The sequence below is a fragment of the Oryzias latipes genome, chromosome 16, assembly GCF_002234675.1.
Source record: "Oryzias latipes chromosome 16, ASM223467v1".
Classification (NCBI taxonomy): Eukaryota; Metazoa; Chordata; class Actinopteri; order Beloniformes; family Adrianichthyidae; genus Oryzias; species Oryzias latipes.
Window position 1 is genome coordinate 20,126,152 of NC_019874.2, and position 25,516 is coordinate 20,151,667.

The 25,516-nt window shown below is 39.9% G+C and overlaps 1 protein-coding gene across 1 annotated transcript in view; it reads left to right on the top strand.

The window, feature by feature from the left end:
- The window catches only part of clcn1 (chloride voltage-gated channel 1), a 32,056-nt gene extending 7,872 nt beyond the window's left edge, over nt 1-24,184 (top strand). Inside the window, exons 2-23 of the mRNA XM_023964439.1 lie at nt 3,971-4,193; nt 4,934-5,065; nt 5,176-5,304; nt 5,423-5,556; nt 5,936-6,013; nt 9,426-9,504; nt 12,574-12,699; nt 15,353-15,437; nt 15,817-15,918; nt 16,336-16,420; nt 17,924-18,079; nt 18,158-18,227; nt 18,319-18,429; nt 19,075-19,288; nt 19,372-19,505; nt 19,642-19,820; nt 19,894-19,978; nt 20,073-20,155; nt 20,457-20,501; nt 20,614-20,718; nt 22,362-22,448; nt 22,708-24,184. Coding sequence (XP_023820207.1) covers nt 3,971-4,193; nt 4,934-5,065; nt 5,176-5,304; nt 5,423-5,556; nt 5,936-6,013; nt 9,426-9,504; nt 12,574-12,699; nt 15,353-15,437; nt 15,817-15,918; nt 16,336-16,420; nt 17,924-18,079; nt 18,158-18,227; nt 18,319-18,429; nt 19,075-19,288; nt 19,372-19,505; nt 19,642-19,820; nt 19,894-19,978; nt 20,073-20,155; nt 20,457-20,501; nt 20,614-20,718; nt 22,362-22,448; nt 22,708-23,139 — 2,874 coding nt within the window. The 3' untranslated portion in view covers nt 23,140-24,184. The remainder of the gene's footprint in view (nt 1-3,970; nt 4,194-4,933; nt 5,066-5,175; nt 5,305-5,422; nt 5,557-5,935; nt 6,014-9,425; nt 9,505-12,573; nt 12,700-15,352; nt 15,438-15,816; nt 15,919-16,335; nt 16,421-17,923; nt 18,080-18,157; nt 18,228-18,318; nt 18,430-19,074; nt 19,289-19,371; nt 19,506-19,641; nt 19,821-19,893; nt 19,979-20,072; nt 20,156-20,456; nt 20,502-20,613; nt 20,719-22,361; nt 22,449-22,707) is intronic.
- The last annotated feature ends 1,332 nt before the right edge of the window (nt 24,185-25,516 follow it).

Consider the following 25,516-nt stretch of genomic DNA (forward strand, 5'->3'; position numbering starts at 1 on the left):
GCGACCCCGCTCACTGAGAAGGGTCAGTCACTGATGTGGAGGATCCCTCAGAGGGAAACACTGGAGTGTAATAAAATGTAAAAGGAATAAAATTAAAATATATATAAAACATGGACAAAAAACAAATAATTACATAAACCTTAATAGGCATATGAAATAGTAAGAGCGTCTTAAAAATTAATAGAATAAATAAATAAATGTATTTACATACACATATAAAACTAGTTAAAAGAAAAATAAATTAATTAAAATATTTAAAAATAATAATAATAATAAATTAAAAATAATAATAAAATAAAATAAAATAAAATAAAATAAAATAAAATAAAATAAAATAAAATAAAATAAAATAAAAAATCCTAAAATTCAACTAAAAGCTAAATTAAAAAGGTAGGTCTTAAGCCTTCCTTTAAAAACATGAACTGTCTCTGCAGCCCTGAGGCTCTCTGGGAGGCTGTTCCACAGGCGAGGTCCGTAAAAACTGAATGAGGCCTCGCCGTACGTTTTTGTTCTAACTTTTGGGATAACCAAAAGGCCTGTATCAGAGGACCTCAGGGTCCGCGAGGGCTCATACTTTAAAATCATGTCAGATAAATATGAAGGCCCGAGACCATAAAAAAAAAAAAATTAAATTAAATGTTTCAAGCTGTCATAAGGTTGTTTTGGCACATTTAAGGTAACCATTTATTGCAATTTTCGCCGTCTTTTGCGATATGCATATTACACAGTGATTGATATCGCGATAATGATAAATTTGTGATTTATTGTGTAGGTCTAACTGAGAATTAGCTGTTTATTTCTCAAAAGAAGTCTGGGATTTTGGCTTCTTGGAGCCATTGGGTACTTCCTGTTTGGAATGCGAGGGGGGAGGGGTCACTCAATCCAGTTCTCATATACAGTCAATGGAGGCAGCCCAGCCTGACAACCATTTTAATAAAACACAAGAAACAGCCAGAGATCTTAATTTTCCCAAACAACTTATCAAAACCAAACTACAGACCAAGTCAGGTCATGTTCCATCGCTATGTGTTCCACAGGCAGCGTTCTATCGCCTTTTCCACAAGAACTCACTACAGCCAGCAACAATGTCGGCCATTTTGTTAATCATCTGATCCCGTCTCTTCCTTTTAATACCCAGATCTCCCTGTGAGCTTTTTTAAAGGACACTATCTGTTCTGAATCAGTTCACATAAATCATAATTACATTTTGTTTTCATGTGAATATAATTCCATGCGTCATGGACTGAATTGTTTATTCCACATTCATGGAACCAAATAACAGCACCTGTGTGTAAAAGCGTGAGAAAGCTCTAAAAGTCATGGTCTTCACTGACAAGTTAAGACCTTGAGTCATTCAGTGGTAACAGGTTTACATGATTAAATGAGGATACTGCAAATACAAGGCTGAGAGATAAAAAACGTTAAAGACATCCAGAACTTGAATGAATCTCAGTTTCCATTGGTCTTCCCACGCCTGCAGTTTCAGTTGAGTCTGTGCAGATTTTAGCATTTATTAATAATAGTTTCTTTAAACTTATTTGTATGCATGACATGCCATTCATGATAAACCAAAGGTTAAATGATAAATTTACAAAAGGGGTTGCGATATTTACGAGATTGGAGATCTCATCTTTGTTTGTCAGGAATTACTAACTATAATTACGATATAGCGCTGAAACGCCTGCCATGCAGGAAACAATGACAAGCCTGTCTTTTAAGAAATCATTAAATTGATATAATATATTTTTATATTTATCATGACTATCTCTTTTTTAATTTAATTATCCTATCTATAAATTTGCAATGAAAAATTCAATGGAAATGGGCCAAAAAGGAAGTTGCTGATCAAATTGTCCATCACACAAACTGCACTGCCAGAGAAGTGATCATTAATAAGATGCACTGTTTTTACCGTGTACATCCTTTTTGCACAAGTTTGCTTTATGGTGTTAATGTTTAAAAAAATTCAAATGCTGTTTGGGAAGGACCACCAAAAACAAAATGTACAATTTAAATGCGAAAACCTTTTTTTTATGATTGGTTTGTTCCCTCTCTGAACGGTTCACAGGTTTTCGCTGTGACAGTCCCTGGTTTGGATATCGCCTGCTGCCAGCAGCTGTTTGATGATGTTGATGGATTAGTTCTTTGGTGTTAATGTGTAGAGCAGAGGTGCTGGTGGTCAGGTTGTCTGCAGTACAGGGCAGGAGATGGAACAGACACAGAGCTGCTGCCAAATCATGCTAAAGACAGCTGATGGGGAACAGGTAAAGACTTGGAGGCAAAGGCTGCATCTGGTCAGGCGTTGATGTTTTTTTTTGTATTTTATTTATTCTTCCTTACTCTTTTTCCCTAATCTCTGAAGTTTATTTGATGCTTGCCAATTTTTGACCTTTTTTAATAATTCAGGGAAAAAATAAAGCAGATTTTCTGAACAAACACAACATGCTTTCATTTTGATCATTTATTTGTGTTTGTTTTTTTGTGACTTTTATTCCAGCAACATACAAAGATAAACTTTCCTATCTCCAATCAGAAAAACCTTTTTCCAATTAATTTTCTTGTTTATTTCAAAATCAAAGAACCCTCATACCTTTTGAAAATAAATTATTAAAGAAAGAGTAATAATGGGCAAATGTAATTTCTGGATTATTTTTTAATATAAGTGTGACATTCTTGATGATAAACAAGTTTAATTTGGGTGGGAATCAAATAAGAAATCAAAATGTATCTTATTGATTTGTGTGTGTTTTTAATGAAAAACTAATCCTACCGTTAAATGCAGAACTGGAGCTTTTTGTCTGTGTAATCTGTAATTTATGCCCACAACAGCATTATTTTTATGGCTGTAAATAAACTAAAGTTAAGATGAGGAAAATTAGGGCAATCATAAAGGGATGGATTGAATTCTTCAGTGCTTCGTTGCTTTGCTTTAGTTTGAATTCCTGTGGTGAGGGCAGGCATAGTAAGCTGCTGGGAGAGAGATGTATTGTTCTGAATAACAGTTTGGGGTTTGGAGTGTTTAACAAGCTTCAAAATAACTGGCTAGACGATTTAGAGGCATTAAAGGTTTTCAAAAGCCTCCAGCGGTAACTGGGAAGCCACCTGCCATGCGGTGCATTCATGTATTAATTATAAAGTTCTATCTTGGTCACTTGGCCATGTTGTTGCATTGAATCCTGTCTTACAGTGGAGCAGATTCAGAGAGTCTGTCTAAAAGTTGAGCTGCAGTGTCTTGTCCTGTCAGCTTGCGTGTGCTCGTCATATTTTCCCAGCAGATGAGATGGCAGGTTGTACCTTTATTTCATGAGCTCAGAAGATTGAAATGTGCTGGTAGCTGCGCCTTCCTCCTGCAGGGCCTCGTGGTTGGACATGCCAGCTCACCTTTCCTGTGTGAACATGAGACAGAAATGTGGGGCTGCCAGCTCTCCTTATATTTTAGCTCGTGTGGCGGGATGCATGAAGGTTTCAGTTGCGGCTTGTGGCTGCAGCAGAATCTTCAGCGTTTTACAACTTCTGTGTATTTTACGAGGCTTAATCGGATCATGAGGTGCTTCCTTACATAGCGTGCGTGTGTGTGTGTGTTTATGTGGCTGTCCGTGTAAAGTGTTCAGACAGAAGGGGAAGATGTGAGACGTCCTCTCCTCCAGGATCTCCTCTTCTGGCTGCTCTTCAGCCTCTTCCTCCACTCAGGGAGGGGTTTTTCCGTTCTCTATGCCCAATTTGTCTATTTATGTCTGTTGGAGCATTAGGGTTGGTGTGTATCCCTTACAAACGCCCCACACACTCCCGTCTCCTTCTTGTTATCTGATAAACACTAGCTAAAACTATCCGATCCATGTTTGATAAAGTCATTTCTCCCTGTGTCTCTGTCAGCCTCCCCTGTCAGTTTTGACATTTGATTGGATCATTTTATTTCCTGGCCCTTGTATTTGTTTATTAGTGACTTCTGAGTGTGTTCTCTGCGCTACAGCTGTACGGTGAGTACAGGGAGCAGCTGGGAAGCTTTGCCCGACGGGAGGCCGCTCGTCTGCTGACAGAGAGACAATGGAGAAGACAGGCAGTGGACGACACCACGGCCAGCAGCCACAGAGGCCAGGGCCGCCAGCTACATCATCATCACCCTGTGACCTTGGAGTCGCATCAGAGCCATGCTTCCTCTGCCAAAAAGCCTCGTCCCTACTCCAAATGCCAAGGTAAGCATGGCTAATGTGGAGTTATGAAATGTTACAGTGTCCTCCAGAAGCAACAGAATAAAAAACAAGAGCTGTAACAATTTTTGACTTCATTTCTTAATTGTTTATCTATTAAGTCAGATTATAGCTTTATTAGACAGCTTTGCAAAGTCAGAATATATATTTCAGCTTCTGAGTACTAGATATCTCATGCAACAGGATGAGCCATTAAAACATAATACTGGTCTTTAATACCAGCAGGCTTTGAGGCCGCAGAGTTTCAGGCGCTCTGAGATTATGAGGACTTTCATGAAAGCCGATATGTAAAAAAAAAAAAAAAAAGTTTCCACTGACATGGTCGGAGATTGCTGTTCTACTTCTTTAAATGCTATCTAAAACATTTGGCAAAAGAAGTCATTATTTTTCAAATATATGTGGAGTTTTAAAAATTCCGAATGTCTGAGAGCAATCTGGAAAAACAAAAACTGGATTCTCAGTCCACACCATAAATTCTCATTTTTAATGAATTGCAGTGATGTATTTCTTTTCATATGTATAAAATGATGCATCCTTTAGAATAAGTACGGGAAAAGCTTTTTCGTTCTTATTTAAATTTGAAAGAATTGCCTTGGAGAACAAAATAAAACAGTTTACTACCCTTTTTTCCCCAAATTGCATTTGTTGGAGACATGATAACTACAGATCAAACCGCTAACTTTTTCTCATCGACTCTGAAACGGTTTGATGATTTTATGTTCCAGATTGCTTGGCTCGAGTCCGGCGGTATATAGTGACAAAAATGGGGGAAGACTGGATTTTTTTGGTTCTTCTGGGGCTGACAATGGCGCTGGTCAGCTGGAGTATGGACTATGCAAGTGCCAAGAGCCTGCAGGGTATGCAAGGTTAAACTATGGTATCATAAACAAAGGGACATTTCCTTTCTAGCTTAATAATGTCCTAACATTTCTAGTTCCTATTTTCTTGATTTCCTTCTGTCTTTCAGCCTATAAGTGGATACATGGGGAGCTTAAGGGCAATGTTGCCCTGCAGTACCTCGCCTGGGTTACGTATCCCATGATCCTTGTTGTGTTTGCATCACTCTTTTGCCATCTGGTTTCACCACAGGCAATTGGTAGGCTTTTTTTTAACTTTCCCCTGATGTAAAGCCATAATGTTGTGTTTGTTTTTTATTTGAAAACTTTTTCCCAGAAGATTTGTCCCGTTCCACATTTTCAGTGGTGTGTTGGCAGGTTCAGGGATCCCTGAGCTGAAAACCATTCTGCGAGGTGTTGTCTTGAAAGAGTATCTGACCCTCAAAGCCTTCATAGCTAAGGTCATTGGCCTAACTGCAGGCCTGGGCAGTGGGATGCCAGTGGGGAAAGAGGTAAGGAGACCCTCATTCTCTTTCCATCTGATTTGCTCTGTCATCAAACATTCGTCCAGCACCACCTCCATCATTTTCTTTTCTATTAGAATGCTTTTTGCTTCTACCCTCAAGTGCAATAAATCATCTCCTGTCATGTTTCCCCCTACTCCCCCTTCTCATGGGACTGATGCAAATTATTCAAGTCCTCTGCAAAGAACTACATTTCCTTTTCCATTTACAGTAACAGGCCAACTGTCACATCTGAAAATTACTTTGTGATTTCTCTGCTCTGATTCAAAATGTCCCAGTTTAGACTCTTTAGTTTGAGGACGGTGCTCGTGTGAACACCTTGGCTCTGTGGTGGTCCGTGTCAGTAACGTCCCATTGTTGCTTGCAGGGTCCATTTGTCCATATTGCCAGTATCTGTGCAGCAGTCCTGAGTAGGTTCATGTCCATCTTCTCTGGAGTTTATGAGGTAAGTCAAAGGCCTGATCACAACCGACCTTATTACCTGTAATTCTTGTAGTTACCACAATAAATATCAAAGTCACAGGTCGTGGCAGATTGGCAATGAAGAAAATTTGAGATTTCCTAATATACTAAGATTGAAGTTCTTTTTGTCATAGTTACAGGGTTTCCGAAGGTTGTTTTTTTGTCTTTTTTTCAGGAATTTGTGGATCTGTTTATTAGACATGACAGTGGTAATGTTACAGCAAAGGGTCCAGACTCTAGGACCATGTAATAACATCTTAAAAACAGGAACATTTTCACACCCGAAAAGCAACTTAAAGTTCTACATTTACAAATCTTCGGATACGCCTATAATTGATCTTTAATAGTTTTAAAGCAAAAACAGAGAGACAAGCACATTAAAAGTTGTGGCCCCAGTAGGATCCATATCCACAACCTCTCCCTCTTTCTAAGTTACCCTCTGAGCCATTAAGCCAGCTGATAGGTAGACGGCTTACATGCCAAAGACTCATGTTGCTCGTAGTGAAAAGACAGAAGGAACATTCTACCTTTGCAAAAGTCAGAGCTGTAAACACTAGATACTCATGCATCTGGATCATTTTACTTTTATGAAGAACTGCTGCCATTCTTAAATCCATGGACATTTCATGCCAAGAGTTAAGTTTTTGATTTTTAACCATTAACCATTTAGCTGTTTGAAAAGACAAGAAAAAAGTAAGAAGGAGGGTTATTTTGACATGTGGAAGTTTTTTTGTTTTTTTTTGGATTCTAATTGAAGTTATTTTCTGTGATCCTTTGCCAGACACCACCTTGTTTGCATATATATTTAAACAAACTTTATGTGAAGATTATACTTCATGTTGAATGGGAGCCGGTGTAGGTACCGGATGTTCTCGGGTTGCCGCATGTTCTCGGGGTCCTTCAGGGTCCTTCCAATGAGTTATATCACTAGAGGAGACATCACGTAGTTCCTCATGGGAGGAGAGCACCGCCATCTTGGTGAGGTCAAGTTTTGAAGACCAAACCACTTTTATAACATTTAATAAAGAGCTCTGTTTTTGCTTTCAATCACTTCATTATATGAAAAAGAAGAATGGCTTGAAATTGCTTAGTTTTGTTCAGAAATAAAAACTTCACGAGTACCCCTAACTTAACTAGTATTAGACTACTTCGATTTTTTCTATGTTCCTTTATTTTATTTTACTTATGTTTTTATTTATTTGTGTTATGTTCATTGTTTCTTTTTTTCCCCTCTATTCTTTATTTTCTATGTCAATATGTTATATTTGGCAATGGTGACTGATCTTCGAGGCAATATTGATTACATCGTTATTGTTCGTTGTTAACGTTTATGTCATTGTTAATGTATGATACCGCAATTGTCAATAAAGTTTTTAAAAAAACTTAGCGACGTTAACTCATTGGTCGTGGCAACTTACAGCCAATCAAATCGTGTGACGTCATCATTGGTCGAAGGACCCCGAAGGACCCCGAGAACATACGGCAACCCGAGAACATCCGGTACCCACACCGGTTTAGCTCGTGCTGGTTTGCGGCGCCTTCCGTCCATGAAACCTGGGTTCAACTCCGGGCTGCTCCCTGTTCCCTTCTCTACTTCTGTGCCGGTCCCAAGCCCAGTTGCTTTGAGAAGGTTGCGTCAGGAAGGGCATCCGGCGTAAAACATTGCCAAGTTTACCATGCGACTCCTTCGCTGTGGCGACCCCTGATGGGAAAAGCCGAAAGAGAAACAACATACTTCATGTTAAAAAGCTTGTGTTAGCATACTAACACTATTTCTTTGTTCAAGCTTATTCTTTGCTAGCAATTAGTTTAGACTGCAAAACATCTCAAAAGCCTTGAGACTGCAATTTTTTTACTTATATTTGTTAAAATTTCACTATCCTTTTACTGGACAAGGGAAGCAATAAAACAACTATTTTTCTACAAACATAAATTTGAGTGATTTTTGGCTCAAAGGAAACCCTGAGACTATCCTGTCTGTTGCTGTTTCCGTCGCTGTTTTCTTGAACTTGCTTTGTTAACTTCTTTTTTTTTGCTTATTTCAGTGTAATGACAGTACATTTATTGTGTCTGGCATGTATATTAACAATTACCCTCCATGTCCTGTCCCCTTTGTTTCCTCGCTTTGCCTGTCTGTCCACCGGCCTGCCTCACCTATACCCGTCTGTCTGCCTTCCTTTCACTTCCTACGCCTTAACCTCAGAATGGCATCCATAACCAGGACCTGTTGGTGTGTGCGTGTGCAGTTGGAGTGGCGACCTGTTTTGCTGCCCCCATAGGAGGCAAGTCTGATCCCGCTTTATCAAGCAATGGCTGACTTTCAGGTCTGCAGGGCAAATGAGGGGAAAAACTCCTACTGGACTACATGGAACAATTGAAGAACAGCAAACAAACAAAGCATTACTACTAGATTTTGACATTTTTCAATGAAATATTAACTCATTTCTAAATAAATTGTTTAAAAACATTCAAAGCAGGTTAAGAGTTTCTACAAGCGAGTCTGCAGACAAATACCAACCTGAACTAAAAACAGAAGCTGCCGTTGGAGGTTTGCCTACTCAGACCCAGTTACCAGGTGCACACCAGAAAACACGACGGTGGTCTTTCCCACAGCTAAAACAAGAGCTGCTCCTCTATTTTGTTCGGCTGAGCAAAATGTAAAAACAAAGAATCAGAGAAGGCAATGAGAGCAGCTGCTCAGCCAGAAACAGGGCAAAGATGCAGAACACATCACAAAATGTACCTTTTTTTTGTAAAATGGGTTGTGTTGAAGTATTTGCTAGTATTGTATATGTATGCTGTGAATAATAACTTCATTCAACTTCATTTTGGTGAGTTTTTTATTATGTATTTTTTTTATGAAACAAAGAAAATATGTATTCTTTTCTTGTCTGGCTTACATTTAAAGGAGACACTGAAAATTCAGTTTTCAAGGTCAGTCATAATCAGCTGTAGTATTTCAGTTTCACTGCCCTTTTTGTCCGCTCTCAGCATGGCTATCAGTTGCAGGTTTCTGTCTCAGACGACAGTGTAATTAATTGCTTTTCTTTTTCTTCCTGAATGTTTGTTGGTTGAAATCTTGATGGCATGTGGATCGACTGCTTTACATCCGCCTGCAGTGCCCTGTTCCTTCTCTTTATAACGTTTATTGCTCTCCTGTGAGCCATATTTATTCACTTTTTGCCATTTTGTCTTACTGTCAATCCCCTCCCCGCCCCCATGGTCCCTCATCCTCCCCCGTCCACCTTTCCATTCTATCTTCTGCTGTCAACGCTCTTGTTCCTTGTCAACTTCATTCCTCCCTCTCTGATCATCTCCACTGTTCAATGTCTATGTCTCACTCCTGCACCTCCCTCCTGTTTTTTGTTCTCTCCCTCTGTTTTCTGTGTCAGTAGAACCCTTATGGTTACACAGATATTCTGACTGTTGGCTGTGCCGTGGGGGTGGGATGCTGTTTCGGCACTCCACTTGGAGGTACTGTACATTTTTCTCTCTGTCTCTATATCAAAACCTTTGTGTTTTTTTTTTTTTTTGCTGTAATGAGGATTGATTTGTTGACTTAAAATAAAAGTTTCCCGGGTAGATTAAAAAAAAAGTACTAAACCTTCTGGAGCTGCATTTCTAGAATACAAATTCTCCCCTTTGATTACAAAAAGACCCCTATTCCAGAAATTAGTTCTGATGAAATGATAAATGCCTTATTGTACACTGCAGGTCATAGGCTGTAGAAAACCCCAATTGTTTAAGTTTTACTTTTTCAGTTCAAAGTGGTAAAGCTTGAAATCGTACAATAAATAAAATGTGAACTGGCAGATGTTTTAGAACAGCTCTAAAGGGTCATTTCCAAGAAGCATAGAATGGATTTACAATCTGAAGCTGTTTATTAGAGGTTGGTCAAGCCTTAAAAGTCATTTTTACAAGTGTTTAAAATTTTCTTGAGTACTAACAACTGGAGCTGCACGATATGAGGAAAACTCGCGATTTGCGATATTAGTGATCATTATTGTGATGACGATATAACTTGCGATACATAAACAAATAGCATAACAACCAAAAACATCAATTCCATTTAACTATTTAATTTAAATAATAACAATAATATATATATGAATATACCTTAAATTATACTCCAAATGACTCATCTACTTAGGAGGCGAACATCTAACATAAAAGGTTTCTACCAAATTTCTCAAATGCATAAAGGCATTTATTTGATTCCTTAAATACTTCAAGCTGCCATAAGATTGTTTTGGCACATTTAAGGTAACCCTTGATCGCAATTTTTACTGTCTTCTGCTATATGCGTATTGCACAGCTTGATGTTGCGATAACGATAAATTTGAAGTTTATTCTGCAAACAGCCTTTTCTATCTACATAAATGCAGAGCTGGATTACACTGTGGGACCCTGCTCTTGTAAAAAGCCTACTTAGTTCAACAGTATTTTTTCAGTGTAAATAATGTATCATCTCAAAAACAACAGGTAAAAGGGTAGCTAACAATAAAATTGAGAGATGCCATTGTAGCACAAAAATCTTGTCACAGTGAAAAGTTGCTCAGAAATGGTTTAAAATGGAAATCTGGCAAACCTAAAGTCACAAATCAATCACAGGCCAGGTTTCTGAAAAGCTTCACTATAAACAGCTTAAAGGACAGCAGCTTTAAATATATCATATAAGTCAGTCTCAATTCTAACTGTAAACAGAAATTTAAGCTAGAGGGTTGATTGGAAATGCTGCAGCACTATTGCTAAAAATATGACAAAGAGGTTTGCGCTGGCAAGGAAACACTGGTCTGCTGCACAATGGAGTAACATGTTATACAACAACGACTCAAAAGTGAAAACCTTTTGGTTCATTAACAAGAATCTTTCCAGGTTGTCAAAAGGTGAAAGAATGACCGCAGTGTGTTACATTAGTTGTAAAACATGGAGGAGGAAGTGTAATGGTTTGGGGTTATTGTGCTGGATCTAGGTTTAGTGACGTATACAGAATGAGAGGCGTCCTGAGCAATTACCACAGCAAACTTCACCACTGTGCAGTTCCTCCTGGTATGATTCAATTTAGTCCATCCTGCAAAAACACAATGATCCAAAACATAATTCCAGGCTAGAACCTTGGAGTGAACAGGACAGAAGAAGGGACGTAAAGCCTCTAAGTGCCACACATTTATGGAAATTTTTGCTGTTAAAGAGATTTGTTTTTTAGTGATGAAACACCTTTGAACATTAAAGGCATTGGTCAAATTTTCACTCTCTAAATATTTTTTTCCTTCCATTCTGTATGTCTGACTCTAAAAAGGCAAAGAATTAACCTTAATGTTGAAAAAGCAATCATTTAGGATCCCAATAAAAGCTAAACATTTTACCATTAAAGTCCCACTCTGTTCATCTTTTGATCTATTTTCAAAGTGTTCCAAGTGTTTTTTTTATTATGATCATACCGTTTTTGACCAAAATCAAACAACATTGTCATTTTATTTCTCTCCTTATTGACCTCCAAATGTAAGCTGGACTCCTTTAAAGAGACAAGATATGGCTTTGAAACTGATAGAGACAGAATAAAACATATAGCATCAACATATGTGGGTCAATGTACAATGAAAATCTCATTTCATAAAACTATATTTCCTGCAGGCTCGTTATTTTGAATTTGCACGACCACAGAGACGGAGCGTCAATCACGTAGGAAGTGTACACCTCATAGGAACAGCTGGGTTCTGCCTCATCTGCAACGATGGTTTTGGTAGAAAAACGGAAACATCGATAATGATAGTATTACAACATGAACAAATCCCCATCTGTGTAAGAAAATTCAACAATTGGCGGCAATAAGTCAACCCTAATCATTTTACAATTAGAAGTGGTACATGTGAGTGATTTCCACTCATTTAGATGCAAACGTTTGCCGCTGTAAATGTTATTTGACTAAATTTAAGGTGTTAATCTTCCTCAATTTCCCACTTTACCCTAAAAATGTCAAATCTCTGTACATATTCTGTAATGCAGTTTAGTTGTGTTCCTCTAATCAATTTGTAAACATCAAACTGATGGGTTTCATTTTGAGGGTTGTCCTTTGTGACTGTGGCTGAGCCCTCAATAAACTACAGTGTGTGGGTTTGAACACGTGTTAACATGCTGCTGCAGTATGAAAAAAATCTGAGCTCAAACTGAAAAATCAATCCAGGAATGATTTTATCCTTATTTATAGTGAAGATAAAGGGTTTAGGCTTTTGCTGCTGACGCGGATCTCATTGCTTCATGTTCTCTTGATGCCCTGCTTGTGTGTGTGCTACATGTGTGTATTTAGCGTGGGGTTTGATTTAGTGCTCACTCCCTGTGGTTCTTGTGTTGTGTATAATTACACCCTCATCTTCAAGGGGGTCTGGACTCTTTCTGCTTTATTTAACTGGCTCTCTCACCTTTCTCTCCCTCTCTCTTTCCTCTCTCATTTCTCTTTCTATCCATCTTCATTTTCTTCCTCTGTGTAATCCCTCCTCTCCTTTCTGTCCTCTCTCTCTTTTTTTTTTTTATTGGCGTTACCAGGGGTGCTGTTCAGTATTGAGGTCACGTCTACCTACTTTGCTGTGAGGAATTACTGGCGGGGATACTTTGCTGCCACGTTCAGCGCCTTCATATTCAGAGTGCTCTCGGTCTGGAACAAGGATGCTGGTGAGAAGTACTTTCCACACACAAGCTGCCAAACAGACAGCTGAGCTTGCACTTTCTCTGAAAAATCTCTGAACACAAGCTGAGTAATATTTGTGCCTTTGAAGAAAGCTATTCAGCAGCAACAAAACTTTAAAGTCAAATTCAGTGATTGGTGTGTGCATGAACCATTGACTGTATGTGAGAACTGGACTGAATGAGTTTGACGTCACCATAGAAAATGGCAATTAGAAAATGAAAATCAATTCAGTGGCCAATATCTTGCTATGTGAACGCCACCATGTTGGAGCCAGACGATGTAAGGAAGCAATGATTGGTCTGAATAGGTATGAATCATTGACTTTATATGAGAACTGGACTGAGTGACCCCTCTCCCCTTGCGGTCCAGACAGGAAGTACCTGTGTCTACAAGAAGCCAATAGACTTCAATAGAGAAATAAACAGCTAGTCCTCTGTCATTCTGATTGTCAGAATAACCACTCTTGCCTTGATACTTTTTTTTAAATGGCAATGTCTGAATCACGAAAATATAGAGAAAATATACATACATTACTTTCACCTATAAAAAGAATGTGGCTGGAGCCAGAAGTCGCCTATTTTCTGCGGGTGATGGTTCACTCACTCAGTCCAGCTCTCATATACAGTCAATGGTCTGAGTTAACGTCTATATGGCAAATTATCTCACCAATCAGGAGTGAGCTTGTTGGAAGTCCACAGCCCAACCACTTGGTAGTGGTCTCTGGAGAATCTGTCAATCAAATGTTTGAAACGTCACAAACAGTCAGCATGGGGGCCAGCAGGCTCCAAAAACATTTGCTGAAGCATCTGATTGGTCAATTTATAACTCGAATAACTTGCACTGAAGAATCATGAACAAAAATCATGATCAACAAGATGATTAGCAAGAAAGTGTCAAAATAAGGCAACAGAGAAAGAATGGTTATACTGACAAATAGAATGACTGTGTTATAGCTGTTTATTTCTCAATAGAAGTCTTTTATCTTCTCTGAGCCAGCAGCTACTTCCTATTTGGAACATGGGGGGGGAGGGGTAACTCAGTCCATTTCTTATTTACAGTTAATGCAGGAACATGGGTGGAGAATCACTAAACACTGGCCTCATCAAGTCACCATTTTTCTTTCTGTCATTTTTTTTAAATTCAATTTCGCATCAACTTGTAGGATTTCTCTTAATTCGCAGTTGAAAGAAACCTATCATGATGCGGATTTTATAACATTTTGAAAAGATTTAAAGACTCCTCAGTGTGCAAATGCCACGGCTCAGAACTACAGATACATGCGCATGAACTTCGGGCCCCCGGGCGGTGCTGCTTGAGAACCGTCACGCCGCTGTGATCAGTGCAACCATATGGTCTTGAGAGCAGCTTCAAGAACCCATTTCACTTATCACAGCTCCTTGCTGTGTCCAGAAATGTAACATGAAGCTGTGGTGTACAAGGAAGAAACCATCTGTTTTCTCTATATGAAGATGTTGCTACATTCTCTGAGTGTTGACTTACAGTCAGCCGCATGTCTGTGCTCACACAAATCCATTTTCTACTGGTTTTAAGGGGGGGGGGGGAAATCAGACAATGACTTTTATATGAAGAGGATGACACAGGCTGTCATTAGCACCTATGGTGTGCACGCTTGTGAGCACGGATGCAGAGGCGTTTATCGTATCTTTTCGGATGGATATACGAAACCATCAATGCACCACAGGGAATCCCTGTTTAATTCAGCATGACAAAGCCAGATATCCGTTTATAGCCCACAACAGTGAGGGCAGAATCAGACTCCACGTTCACATCGAATGGTTTTTCTGCAAAACAACAGCTAAGATCCTCCATTCTAAAATATGTTTTTATTTTATTAAAGTACAACGAATGATTGGTGCAGTTACAAAAAATGCAACCTTTAGAACATTTTAGCAACAAATTAATAAAATTCTTTAAAAATAGCTATTTTAGCTTTATAGTAATACATTATCTCTATTACAAGTGATTATCTTATCAAACACGTCTGTTTGGATATTGTAAAGATAAAATATTTAAACTCCAAAAACACAAACTAAATGCATCTGCATACGCCTCTTATGTCAGATTTACTGGAAATAGTTTGATCAGCCTGCTGATTCTATAGACCCATTGAGACGACCGTTGTTGTGTATTTGGTCTATATAAATAAAATTGAATGAAATTGAATTGACTAGGCTTTAAAAAGTCATATTTATTAAGGAAAAAAGTTGAATTTGTATGTGAGCATATCTTCAGCTATTCCGCTTTCTGACATGAAGTAACTATTGGTGTTTCTTTCACTGCTGTCGTAGATGTCCTGCTGGTATTTCAGCAATGGCTCTTTGAGGAAGGCACTTTGCGTTTCATGTGACCACCAGCGAAGACTCTGAGCTCCGCCGGACTCTGCAGGAAATCCCCTGTTGCTTCAAATCGAAATATTTCCTTCTTTATCTTCAGTTTACAGCATGGTCACTCCATTGATTTAAAAGCTGCCAAACTGTGCCAACAGTAGTGGGGGGGGGGACTTTGACCAATCCAGTTTTTACACTGAACAGCTTTTCCAAACCACCTGAAAGCAGATTTGAAACAGTGATCAAAAATAGCTGGATAAAGTTACATGTATTCATGTTTCTTTTTCAGTCACAATCACAGCTCTGTTCAAAACTAACTTCCGGATGGATTTCCCCTTTGACCTCCAGGAACTCCCTGCATTTGCAGTCATAGGGTGAGGATATTTGTGTGTCCTTTCTTGCAGCTTTAAAAACACAATCATTGTATCTTCCTTTATAGAGTCCTGTACATGACATTAAAAAAAAAAAAAATAGTTCCCTCAAATTAGTAATTTGTGTGCACAAATTAGTATTTTAGTTGCACAATTTAGCATTTTGTGGTCACAAATTAAAAGTAGAAACTAATACCCGTAATAATAAAATACTACTTTGTGTGCACATGGTGTTAGGTTTTGCCCACAAAATATTAATTTAAGAGACCATTTTATACAAACGGTAGTCTTAAATTTCACGTCCAGTGAGTTTGAGCAGAAGTTTTTGAATGTTTGCTCTGTAAAATCGGACACAAATTCTGATGGTTTCCTCACTTTGTAGGATCTCGTGTGGCTTCCTTGGAGCGTTCTTTGTTTACCTGAACAGACAGGTGGTCCTCTTCATGAGAAGACCCACGGCTCTGACCCGCTTTCTGACAAAACAGTAATGTTCAGTCCAACATCTGTTTTTTTGTGATCAACATTGTGCTTTTTCCTTAACTACCACAATACTAATAGAAGACATAGAAGCCCGGAAATGAAACCATTTGTGCCTTCAAATCGAATTCCTCTTAATGTGTCTCATCTCCACTCTCCAAAGTCATCAGTCTCACAACACTAACCAGGACAGCAGTGAAGCTGTAATAACCTTTTAGACAGGCATTCGGTCAATGTGGAAATTCACTTAAATCCTCTGAGACTCTACACTTGGAGAAGAGTAGTTTTCACCATTAGAAAGAAGTTCAGCCATGGAATCAGTGCTGAGGCACATGTGCCTTTCAAAAAGTGACATTGTGTTGTTTTTTTTTTCCACTGATGTTTTTTTAACAACTTGGTGTTTTGTGTGTCTGTCCACCACCAGTCGTTTAATTTACCCAGGCGCAGTGACGCTGATCATCTCCACCTTCACGTTTCCTCCTGGGTTTGGACAGTTCATGGCTGGAGAGGTGAGACCTCACCAATCTCTCTCTGCCCAGTTGCTTTACCGTGTGTGCTCATTATTATACACTGGAAAAAAAGAACGACAGTCAGTTGTGTTTTTTTTAAGGAACAAAGGAAACCATGAAAATTCAAATTTATCAGCAACTTAAAAGCAGCCTCACCAGTTTGATCCAGAAAAGTCTGCTTATGGGAGTTGAGCGCTGAGGAAAAGTGGGGTAAAGTGTTTCTGGCTCCAGAAAGAGCTGTTTGAAATTTTAAGATGAGTGGGAAAGCAGGAAGTTCTGCCATTTGTGTTTCTGCAGAGGAGATACTCGAGACAACGCAGTTATAGTTCAGGATTTAGGATAAATAAAAGTGTCTTCTAGAATGAAAAGTATTGAACTGTTGGTGTGCGACTTCTCTTCATGTTTAAAATAAGACAATGTTCAGGAAAAATTGCCCCCCCCCCCCTAAATGCATCATTCTTTTAGTCTGGTTACTCAAGAAAACCTGCCACACTTGCAAATGTTCCTGTGGGTCAGCTGTTCATGTTGGAACACTCAAGTAATAAAAACATCTCCACCAGAAAAATGACCCTCCACCTCTTCTTTTTCTTAAGTTCACATTAGTGTATAAGACTTTATGAATTTTTTTGTGAAAGCTTTTTATAAAAGGGCATATGAAGGATAACAGCTCTGTCTTAAAGAAGCAGCCGCTTTTGAGGGGGTGGGGTTTACCAACTTTCAACTCATTTCCATCTGCTCTGTGCTTGCACACAGTTGGAAGCAATCTTTCTTTTAGAATAAATGTGTATTGAACTGATGATGTGATTCAGCTGGAGATTTCTCCCTAATCACCCCCTTAGAGGGAGTTTTTTCCCACAGTTATCCAGTTGCATGATTAGCACAGGGGGCTTCACTATCTTCCTTTTCTTTTTACAAACTCTGTTTAAATCAGTCTTTTGGTCACCATGATTAAAATACAGTTACAAATGTAGGCAGATTAGAAGGATTCGATCTAAAATTGACTGTAACATACAGGAAACATTTTGAATGAATTAATCTGTATTTTATTTTAACATTGTTTGATGTGTCAGTTGCATTTGTTGGTTGGTGCCTTGATTTTACGTTAATTATGAATTGATAAATCATAAAAAGAAATAACTGAATTGTTGCCACAATCTCCCTGCTCTGCCTCATTCTGTTACATCCACTTGTAGACGACTAGATCCACATAATGTCTTTCTTTTCCTGGGAGCTATTTTTTCTCCATAACCTATTATTTTTCATTTGAATTATGTGGTTTTGCTCTAAAATAATAGTTGCATTACCAGTTTGTCCAGTGAGGCTAATAGGCTTCAAAGAGTCCCTCTCAGTCCATTCCTCAAAGCATTGTCCCAATGGACAGTCCATCTGTTCTCTTGATTTTGCCGAATCTATCAAGTCTTTTTTAACTATAGTGACACAAATGTGTTGTGTTCATGGAAGCGCCCTTTTTCTAAACTTTATGTCTGGGTTTTTGTCTGGCAGCTGATGCCCAGAGAGTGTATCAACTCCCTCTTTGATAATTTCACCTGGACCAAAATCTCAGAGTCCCCCGCTCCCCCCGGTCTCGGCCGTTCCTCTGCATGGCTGCATCCTCATGTCAGCGTATTTGTCATCCTCCTCCTCTTTTTCATTATGAAGGTAAGTTGCTGCCTGGAAAAGCAAAAAAAAAAAAAAAAATACTCAGTTTGAGTTGAACTTGATCCTGTTTTTATGTAGTTCTGGATGTCAGCAGTTTCCACCACCATGCCTATTCCCTCAGGAGCTTTTATGCCAGTGTTCATATTAGGTAAGAGGATTGGGGAATGCGAGTGAGGGATCTCCAACTGAGCCTCTGTGCACTTTTTTCTTTAACATCCTGCCGGATCTCTCCCCTCAAGGAGCGGCTTTCGGCCGCCTCATCGGGGAGATCATGGCCACCCTTTTTCCCAATGGAATACTTTTTGATGGGATCGTGTACCGCATCCTGCCGGGGGGTTACGCCGTCATAGGTCAGTCTGCAACAAAAACGTTGAAGTTAAAAGTGCAGTTTTTGCACAATTTTTGAATGCAAAAGTTAATTTTTGCACATTTCATATAGATTTGGAGAATTTTTAATTTGTACAAAGATAAAAGATAAACAATTTAAAAGAAAAACGTTTTTCTTTTTCATCATTTAATGCTTCACTAAGTGTCTGGCAGTTCCCAGAACAAGCATAAATAAAGTTTTTATTTATTCAAAGGCTTTCTTTCTTATGCTTTTAGGCTTTAAGTGTTTGAACTTTACAGTAATGGCCCATCATCATGAAGAGTTTAGCCATAGAAAAGGTGGTTTAACATTCCTCCTTTATAAGAGGAGATGTCTGTCCACTCTTGACATGATGACTCCTGCTAAGCAGCTGTCATCAGGCCTGACTTTCACCTCGTCTGCGTTTGTCTGTGACTGAAGCTGAAATCTCTCGGATGCCTCTTTTTAAAGTGAACGTGCTGTTGCTACCGACCACAATTTAAAATGATGGGACCTCCTCTAAATGAGTTAGAAAAGAAGATTAGATCATTGTTTTTAGTTAGATTTAGTGCAACGCTGATGAAAAAGGACAATAAAGAGCTATACGTCACTGCCTCTCACATACTGTTCTCCCCCCCTGCACTGCCAGGTGCGGCGGCGATGACAGGCGCTGTCACACACACGGTTTCCACAGCAGTAATCTGCTTTGAGCTGACGGGTCAAATCTCACACATATTACCAATGATGGTGGCTGTTATCTTAGCCAACATGGTGGCCCAGGGCCTGCAGCCTTCCCTCTACGACTCCATCATCCAGGTGAAGAAGCTGCCGTACCTGCCTGAGCTGGCCCTCGGGCACATTAGGTAAAAATAAGAAAACAATTTCAGCTGTCATTGTATCCCGATGTCGTCAAAAGAAACATATGTTTCTGTTTCGTCATTTCCAGCAAGTACAACATCTTTGTGGAGGACATCATGGTGCGCAATGTGAAATTCTTGTCTTCCCAATCCACATTTCGGGAATTAAACCACCTGCTGGAGTCTACAAGCCTGAAAACCATCCCTCTGGTCGACTCTAAAGGTGACCTCCTTCATCACGTTTAATGCCTTTATCTTGCCTTCCAAGAGCTTAGTGTTTGAAAGTGAAAGACTAATTCTCCTTCATTCAATTTGGAAGCTTCATAAGAGATGGTCTTTTCTCGTAATGTGCCTTCTAGAATCCATGATTCTGCTCGGATCGATTGAGAGGACGGAGCTTCAGGCGCTTCTGGACTGGTGGCTTTCCCGAGAAAGGCGAGTCTTTGAAAGAGAGCAGAGTTCTCCGGGCCAAGCCTCCCCAGCTGCCTGGGAATCCTTCACCTTTGTGGATGAGGAGGTGGAGGAGGATGCTGACAAGGTGAAACAAATACATCAACTCATTTGCCTCTGAAATGGGTCGTGGAACCACTGACGGTGTCAAAAACCCCCAGACCGCTGCTGCCGAGCAGGAGGAGTGTAACGGCCCCATCCCGTCCCCCAAACCGCTGGAGCCTTCCACCAATCACACAGAGTCCGGTCAGACAGCTCTCCTCCATGCATGTCACAACAGCTTCACCCGCCTGGTGTCAGCCTGTCTCCTCTGACATGTGTTTCCGCACCGTGTTCCCAGACAAACGCAGGCTGCCGTCTGTCAGGAGGACTCTTCAGAGACTCTTTTCCTCCACGTCTTCGTCAGGCCAGATCGAAACTCAGGTACTGAGGATCAACCTCACACATGCTCAACACTTTGAGGCCAACAGCTCAAAGGAGCAGAGAATCAGAGATCTGCAGTGAAGCTAGCAGTGACAGCTCAGACAGGAGCCTCGGCCCCACACAGCAGCATGAACCAGCCCTGTTAATGGGGTGGGGGAGCATAACATGATGCATGCATAATTGAGCTGACATTTCTGCATTGGGTGATGCCTTAAAACCACCAGGGGGCATCTTAATATCTGTATAAATACTAAAGTTGACTTCCTGCTTATCGTCTGCCTTATCTTTTTTTTTCTGCCAGGAATCAACGCCCCCTCCTCTGACTGACACCATGTCCCCAGAGGAGGTACTGTACAGCAGCGGTTATACAAGCACAAAGGCTGCCATGAGCCAACAATCCATTCTTATCAATAAGTAGAAATTCTGTGATCTCTCTGCCTTCTGATTGGCTGATGCAGATCAAAGCCTGGGAGGAAGCAGAGCTGGATAAACCAATCGATATGGAGCAGATCCGTGTGGATCCCTCCCCGTTCCAGCTGGTGGAGAAAACATCTCTGCACAAGGTGACTGCTGCATCACCTGGGTGACCAGGGATCACATGCAAAGGGAGTGCACACACATGCACTTTGTGTGTGCCTGTGTCTTTAACATTAAGGCACATCAAGCTTACCTCAACTCACACTATCCAACGGTGTTAGAAAAGGCGTTGCTGTGTTAAAGTAAGGGAGCTGCAAAAGCAAACGTATGCAAACTACTTTGCTTTAAGCTGCTCCCAATTAGGAGTCACAACATCGAATCCTTTCAACTCGATCCTGTCCTTCCCCCTTCATAACATCCATGAACCTCCTCTTTGTTTTTCCTCCAGGTTTCCCTTCTGGTTGCTCTGACTTCAACAGCCTTGTATGCATCATCATTCCCTTTTATTAAATTAAAATGAATATTTTTAGTGTCAAATAGAGGAAAATAGCACACTTTTTTAAGTTTTATTTAAAAAAACAAAACAAATTATGGCACTTTGACATGAAAATTGAAAGTTTTGAGCACATGGAAGAACAGTATATTGTCTGTAGGAGCAACAGTTACCTAGGTGCAAAGATTTTATTTTTTTACATTTAGCAGTTCTCTTAGTGCAGCCATAAAACTCAATGAACTCTGCAGAGTAATAAAATAAGGAAGAATGTGTGGAAAGATAACATGTTTTCTGTTTGACAGAACGAAACACGGAACATCAGTGAAGGGAGTGAGGCAGCTGCTCATTCTAAGATTGAAACATCAGCTCTGAATCTCTAGCTGATGTCTTCACCTCCCTCCAGGGGCAGCACCTGTCATTTTTTGATGAAACCTAAAGCTGCAAAGCAAAATGACTGCTTTTCCAGTCGTGAAATAATGTGAAAAAACCTATTTGTCACATTTTGAAAGTTCTTTAAAGACACACTCATCATCTTTTGATCTATTTTAAAAGTCTTCCTAGGGGTCTTTTAATTATGATGATGTCATTTTTAACCAAAATTTAGAAAAAGAAAAAAAAAGTCATTTTTTAAGGACATAGTTTCTGTATAGCGGCAGTAGTTCATCAGAAATTCACCTCTGAGTTGTGGGCGGGACTCCTTCCGTAAAGCACCCCCGCCCCCCTTTTCACCTTTGTCTGAGAGCTCAGAGCAACGAGCCTAATAAGCTCTTATTGAAACTCTGCTCCTGATTCACAACAGTGTGAATAATGAAAAGCTCAGAAATGAAATTTTTAGATTAATTTTCTTAATATATGCCCTCCATATTCAGAAAAAAGCCACAAGAACATGTTAAAAAAAACACCAAAAACAGAATTTTAATCTGAGTCACTTTGGTTAATGGCAATTGTACTTTGTATAATACTTTAGAACAAACTACCTTTACTTTTTGGGAGTTTGAGTTCAGAATACAACGAACCAATTCCAACCAGGACTATTTCTGATCCACTATCACACCTGAGAATCTAAATGCCTTAACCTTTTACAGCGACACATTTTGTTTCTTTGTGCAGATGTGATTGTTAGATTTTCTGTGATAGTTCTACGGCGCTGCTACACATATGTGTGTGTGTGTGTGTGTGTGTGTGGGGGGGGGGGGGGGGGGCTGTTTACCAGTGCAGCCATGCAGGCCGGATCTTTTCACAGTGCATCACATTTCACACTGACTGGATCATGTCCTCCTCTGTGTCGTTACTCAGACTCACACTCTGTTCTCCCTGCTGGGTCTCAGTCACGCCTATGTCACCAGCATCGGGAAGCTGGTGGGTGTTGTTGCGCTGAAAGAGGTAAAGTCTCCTTTTTATGATTTCTTGATGTGTATGATTTTTTTTGCGTTTGCGTCTTTGCGTCTTTTTGCGTTTGATCATGAGGCAAGCTCATCCAGCATGCTGTGATGAGCTTGCCTCATGGGCAGTTGTGTACGCTCTGATTAATGCGGCTCCTCCATCACCCACCGCCCTCTCTGCTCCCCTGCTCGGATGTTCACTTCTCGCCATTTCTGTGCGTTCCTGTTGACATTTTAGCTTTTTCCTCTCACCCAAACAGCTACAGAAGGCCATCGAGGGCTCCACCCGCAGCGGGGTGAGGCTCCGCCCCCCTCTGGCCAGCTTCAGAGATGCCAGCCGGAAAGCCAAAAAGCACCAGCCTTCTTCATCCACAGCCTCCTCACCGACCCGGGACAGAGACCTATGGGGGGAGGGCAGCAGAAGGGAAGGGGACCTGATGAGGAGGCAGTCCAGGGATGATTCCAAAGGGAAGACGCCATATTTCAGAGGAGGCGCTGGGTCTTCCGCTTCTCCATCCCTCTGTGGCAGCTCGGGAGCTGAGAGGATCACTCAGGATGGAGCTTCCTCCTCCACCTCGACCCCTAACTCACCTTCCCCTCCCACTTCTCCTGTGATACTCACCAGTCCAGTCATCACGCTGTCGTCGCTGCAGGAGGAAAGGGAGAGTGAGGAGTCAGACGAGCCCATATGAAGGCCAGGAGTCTTAGGAAAAAACTTCTTCCTGTTTTTTTTTTTATTTGACAGAGACAAAGCTGCAGTCTGGATGAAGTCAGTTCAGCTCTCAGAGAGCCTCTGGAAACCTCTGGAAATCTGGATCGTTTTTTTCTACACTTTCTTTTTCACTTCTGAAAAATCCGTTCACATCACATCTGTGAAAATCTGTTCATTTCATCAGCAATGAACTGGACGATAATGAAGATTACATTTAGAAAGACGCAGTTATATTGGCCTGAAGGTCGAACGGATAATCGTTTTTTGAAATGATTTTTTATGACATTAGATTACAGTTAAAACTCTTTTTTTAATTTTCAAAATAAAATCCCAAAACACCATACTCGAACATTTTCATTTTTCAAAGCAAAAAAAAAAAATCCTGCTTTCTACTTGGTGTGGTTGAACCCCCACCTCTATGTCTTAATGTGTTGGTACACCAACAATCTTGAATTATTAAAGCAGGAAAAAATACATTGTTACTTAAAGGCTGCACTGTTGTGCAGCCATCAAGTGCTTATATTTGAATAGAATGCTAATTCTGTTAATACAGTACTTTATTTTTTATTTTTTAACTCTTATGGCCATTTAGGAGTTCTATTCTCTATTTTTCAAAAACATTTTCCAATAAAAAGAACATAGTCCATCACCTGGTACTTGAAACCACTCCATTGCAAAAATGAAATAAGCTTTTTCTACATCTTAAATTCTTGGTTCATGGTTTTGCACTGGTCAAAGTTATATTTGATAAAATATAAACTGTCAATGTGAATGAAACTTACATATAGCCTTTTTAAGTTTGTTCCTTTTTGTACAAGGACATTGTCAAGAACAGTTTAATTTAATTGATCTGTATCAAGATATTCTACTGTCATCATTTATTCCTCGAAGCAAAATGCAAAAGCAGTGAGTTAAAAACAAAGAACTTGAATGAATTTGTAGTTCATCTACCGTTCATGTCTTTTAATGCTGCCTGACATCATTTTAATCAAATTAAAGTTCACTTTACTTTCATTTGTCATGCATTAGATTTGAAGCTGTGTTTTCCATTCTCACCTTCTCGCATGTCGGTCCGTCTTTTGTGACTCTTGATAAAGAAAGTGTTCATGTTTGGGTACCAAGGGGCCACAGCTCCAAACCAAGGGAGAAATCATCAAGCCTTCATCACCTGAATAGTTTGAGTATATAAGCTGCTTTTTCCGTTTTTTTATTTTTATTTTTTAACCTCTTAAGACCAGAGCTACAACTGGAGATAACCCTCAACACATGTAGTCACAGGGCACCAGTTAAGCAGAATGAACTACAGTGGTAATATAACAAAAATGTGATGTTCCCACATGTAGACGCTAGAGGTTAAATACAAACATTTTTGGGTTGCACAGTGGTGTAGTGGTTGGCTCTCTCTTCACAGCAAAAAGGCCTTTGTTCGAATCTTAGTTGAGACTTTTCTGAGTTTGCTTGTTCTCCCTCTCCAGGATTAGGTTTTCTCTGCTCCCTCCCATAGTCCAAAACCCCACTTTATAGGTTTCTGGTTAACTCTAAATTGTGAATGTAAGGCGGTGTTTGGCTGTGTGTCCCTGTGACAGACTGGCCGCCTGCCCATTGTGTGCCCTGTGTTTACCTAACAGTAGCTGAGATAGGCTCCAGCAACCATATGACCCTAAAAGGTATTAATCAGGTATGGACGGACGGACGGACAACACTGATGATTCCCTCAGTAGTTTGTTGCACAACTGGCGGCAGTGGCTCAGGCGGTTGTGCAAGTCGGCCAATGATCGAAGGGTCAGCGGCTCAACCCCCCCACCCCCGAGGAAGGAAGGAACTCATGGACTTCAAACTACAGAATAAACTGCTTGCTGTCGCAATGGGAACATCTACTTGGAGATGGTCTTAAAACTTTGACCTGTTTATTACTCTCTTTCTAATCCCTTCCTGTTTTTCTGGTGTCTGTTCAGTGTGATACATGCCTTGACACCAAACACAGTGTCTATTTGTTAGCTGTGAACAGGAAGACCAGCTGAAGCTATTTTTAAGACACCCATGTTGCTACTTAGAGAACTTACTTCACTTTAAAATCTCCCTATGCTCAATTTATCGTCATTATTTTCCATAGGTACTGTTCTTGTACTAGCCTGTTTCATTAGTATGTTTTTTTAAGAGGGTAAATCTTTTTTTAATATTACTTTTCTGCCAGTTTTGTATTATTTCCTTGACCATCATTGTTTTATTTCATGAACCATAGACTTCTAGAAATACCATAACTCCGGCTTACTCAGACTTCACACGTGGAGCTTGATTTGTTGATAAAACTGAAAGTTTAAGTATTTTTACTTTTGTATAAAACTTCTATCGCTATC